Source organism: Salvia miltiorrhiza, chromosome 7 (assembly GCF_028751815.1).
Source record: "Salvia miltiorrhiza cultivar Shanhuang (shh) chromosome 7, IMPLAD_Smil_shh, whole genome shotgun sequence".
Classification (NCBI taxonomy): Eukaryota; Viridiplantae; Streptophyta; class Magnoliopsida; order Lamiales; family Lamiaceae; genus Salvia; species Salvia miltiorrhiza.
Window position 1 is genome coordinate 17,312,578 of NC_080393.1, and position 4,122 is coordinate 17,316,699.

The 4,122-nt window shown below is 40.4% G+C and overlaps 1 protein-coding gene across 1 annotated transcript; it reads left to right on the forward strand.

Moving 5' to 3' along the window:
• Nucleotides 1-574: 574 nt before the first annotated feature.
• Nucleotides 575-1,038, forward strand: LOC130995645 (probable RNA-binding protein ARP1). The gene has a single exon (XM_057921012.1). The coding sequence runs from the start codon at nt 624-626 to the stop codon at nt 876-878; it is 255 nt and encodes an 84-aa protein (XP_057776995.1). The 5' UTR covers nt 575-623; the 3' UTR covers nt 879-1,038.
• Nucleotides 1,039-4,122: the final 3,084 nt, after the last annotated feature.

A 4,122-nucleotide genomic window follows, 5' to 3' on the forward strand; every position in this document is an offset into this window, starting at 1 on the left:
ATCGAGCCTGCTCAGATGCACGCAGATAGAAGATGTAACCAGCAATCTTCAAAGGGTGGACTCACAATGGCCCAGATCCGAGCGCACCCGAAATCTGATTAAAAGCCAATTGAGCCACCTGAAGTGCAAAGTAAACATCACTCAAATAAGGTCTTAGATGTGTTGCTGCCAGATTTTTTAAATGAACTCTCTGAGGATATTGGTCTTTAGACGGGCTGATGGAGATGTCAAGACTGAAAAAAAAAAAAAAAAAAATGACAGTAGATTCCGAACTTTGCCAATACTCAAAGCATCTCGTTTGGGGCAAAATCTTCCATGAAGTTGGTTAAAGAGACTACGCCAGTCTTGAACATGACCCCCCAAGATTGTTATCGCCAAACTCTCATCGCTATTAACTGCAAGGAAAACATAAGCAATATTCAAAAACTTGGGAATTTAGTTGAAAAAAAAAAAAAAAAAAAGAAAAAACGAAAATTGGGCTTGACTTATGTTGGACCTAATTATAAGGAAAATGGGCCAAATAATAAAGGCCCATCAGTCATCTCTCTCTCTAAAACTACTCTTCTCTCTCTCTCACCAAAGTCTTCGTGGGCGGCCTCGCTTGGGAGACCCCCAAGGAAGCCATGAAAGACCACTTCGAAAAATACGGCGACATTCTCGAAGCCATCATCTCCGACAAGCTCACCGGCCGATCCAAGGGCTACGGCTTCGTCACTTTCAAAGACGCCGATGCGGCCAAGAAAGCGTGCGAGGACCCCACTCCGATCATCAACGGCCGCCGCGCCAACTGCAACCTCGCCGGCCACGGCGGCTGCCGCTGCACCTTCCCACCACCGTCGCCACCGCCGCTGCAACCATGGGCTCAGCAGCAGCATTGATACGCCTTCACCTGGAAGCAAGAACTCAGCATGTCTAGATGATATGCCTCCTAAACAGGACCACACTGTCATTGACGTACCTATCATTGGGAGATCATCTGTGACAAAGAACTCACCTGATGGAAAGTATGCATCAGTGTTTATGACAGAGCTCGGTATAGCTGTGAAAAAACATGCACCCTTACAAGTTAAGGGTTGGAAGAAAGTAACAGAGGAGCAAAAAACGACGTGGAATCCCAAAACGGCGACGGAGATTACGGTCATGACCCATATCTTGCTCTGCGCCTGCAGAAACTTCTGCACCGGAAAATTGACGGCGTAGGCGAAGAGCTGAGGGATGACCCACTGCGCGTATTTTCCGGTGAGGTCGGCAATTTCGTGTTTCTGGCGGAGGAGCTTCAAGATCGGCGACGTGAAGATGTAGAGAGGCGTGAGGAACAAGGCGGTGACGAGAGTTATGATGCATGATCTCTGCATATAGATTCCCAGCATCTCGTATCGCCCGCCGCCCACCGCCTGCCCGCACAGCGTCTCCAGCGCACAGCCCATCCACCACCTCTTGTTGGAGTTACCATGAACTGCTGCTGCTTCTCTCAGTTTTTTTCTGAAGTTGCCGCCGCCATGGATATCCGGCGAGTTCAACCTCAACTTCTACCATGCTTCCGTCTCCTGGCATGAGCAGCAGCGATCTCCACTCCCGCCACCGAGGCTCACTGTCGGTGCTGGAGCATTCATGACGCTGCACCGTCGACTCGAGCCAAGCGGACCGCCGCCGAGGAGAGGGTCTCATCTGTCAAAAAACCAAAGCGATGCCTAAAGTTGTCGCAGGGAAGCTGAAAACAGCTGTCAAGGATAAGCCTGCTACCTTCAGATGCTGCTACCTTCAAAGATAAAACCGAGGCAAATTTAGATGCACAGCTAGAAGCAGAGGAATAACCCAAGTAGCTAGGCGGTGCTCTTAAAGAACGCATGAGGAAGGCTGAGTCAAAGAGCTATATCTTGAGGCATTTCTCAAGCAAAGTAGCAGCAAAACTAATGAAAAGATGCAGATAAAATAATAAAAGAAACACACCATACACAATTCAAAGGCTTAAAATAATAAAAGAGGTGGTGTAAGGAAGCTTACTTCATGGAAGCACAAGCTCTTTGTTGCCGACGTTGCCTCCTCGCGTCCTGAAGCCTGCTGTTTGGCCACCAGCCGGAGATTCTCGGCGAGCTCCGCGCAGGCGAGGCCTAGAAGGAAGCCCTCGTCGTTTGAGACAATTTTACGAAAATTACAAGTGTGGTATAAGCAGCTGTATCATTCCTTTTGTAGACCCATGTTGGAAAAGAGGCTAGAAAGATGAATGAAATGAAGTAATGGTTGGTAGTGGCTAGCTCAAGAAAGACGCTACTAAGAACTATGAAAAAGAGAAAATATGGCTGCAATGTTTAGAATTTGTGAATGAAAAAGACTGCAGAATGGCCCCTCTATTTATAACCAAAAACTCACACCCTAAACTCTAGTTGTCAGTGTGTACGAAGAAAAGGTGGAGTTCCAGCTGTTCTTTGCAACTTTCAACAGGCTGCAAAGGCTCTCAAGCAAATGCTATGCACATGCCTCCTCTCACTACAGCTGTCGCAGACTAAAAAAAAAAAAAAAAAAAATCAAATGAAGAACTCCTAAATACGAGTATAAACTATTTAAAATTCCAAAATCAAATGAAGCACTCCTAAATACGAGTATAAACTATTTAAAATTCCAAAATCAAATGAAGAACTCCTAAATACGAGTATAAACTATTTACAAATTTCAAAATCAAATGAAGAACTCCTAAATACGAGTATAAACTATTTACAAATTTCAAAATCAAATGAAGAACTCCTAAATACGAGTATAAACTATTTACAAAATTCAAAATGAAGAACTCCTAAATACGAGTATAAACTATTTACAAAATTCAAAATCAAGAACTCCTAAATACGAGTATAAACTATTTACAAAATTCAAAGAAATTCAAGAACTCCTAAATACGAGTATAAACTATTTACGAAATTCAAAGAAATTCAAGAACTCCTAAATACGAGTATAAACTATTTAAAATTTCAAAATCAAATGAAGAACTCCTAAATACGAGTATAAACTATTTAAAATTCAAGTTCAAATGAAGAACTCCTAAATACGAGTATAAACTATTTATAAATTCAAAGAAAATGAAGAACTCCTGAATACGAGTATAAACTATTTACAAAGTCAAAGTGAAATCCACATTCAAAAACTCCTAAATACGAGTATAAACTATTTACAAATTCAAGTTCAAAATGAAGAACTCCTAAATACGAGTATAAACTATTTACAAATTCAAGTTCAAAATGAAGAACTCCTAAATACGAGTATAAACTATTTAAAATTTCAAAATCAAATTAAAGAACTCCTAAATACGAGTATAAACTATTTGAAAATTCAAAAAAAAAATTAAATTCAAGTCAGGAACTCCTCGATAAGAGTTTAAACTATCAAGATATATTTCGAGACTCGTCTATTACCAAAGGCATTTTGCCTATAAACAAGTCTCGATGGGGCAATTTGTAGGCAATTAAATTGTCGTCGAATTAAATCATGGCACGTGTAAATTCATGAATTAAATATTCAATTATATTTTCTATTTTATTAAATGGGATTTTATTCCTAATTAAATAGATATATATGATTAATATTTAATAAAATGAATTAATGGGCTTATTGGCCACTTAAGGCCCTAAAGCCCATGCATGAAGGCCCAAAGCCCATAAAGCCCACGAAGCCCATCTCTAAAATCTATAAATAGAGGTGTTGGGAGCTCATAAATGACAACGTGAAGGAGTGGAAGATCGAAGAGACCAAAGAATTCTCTCTAGTATCGTAAGTTGAAAGAGGCGAAGAATTGGAGAGTTCAAGTATTCTTCCAAGTATTCAAGTATCTTGAAGAATTCTATCTAGCGTTCAAGTCTTCTTCGAATCTTCAAGTATTTGAGCATTCAAATCTTCAAGTATCCTTCGAAATCTTCAAGCGTTCAAGTCTTCTTCGAATCTTCAAGTATTTGAGCATTCAAATCTTCAAGTATTTGAGCATTCAAATCTTCAAGTATTCTTCAAGTATCTTCAAGTGATCAAACCTTCAAATCTTCAAGTGATCAAGGCGTTCTTACAAATTCCAAGAACGATCTTCCTCAAATCAAATCAACCAAGTCCCAAAGCTTCAAGGCGTTCTTACAAATTTCTAAG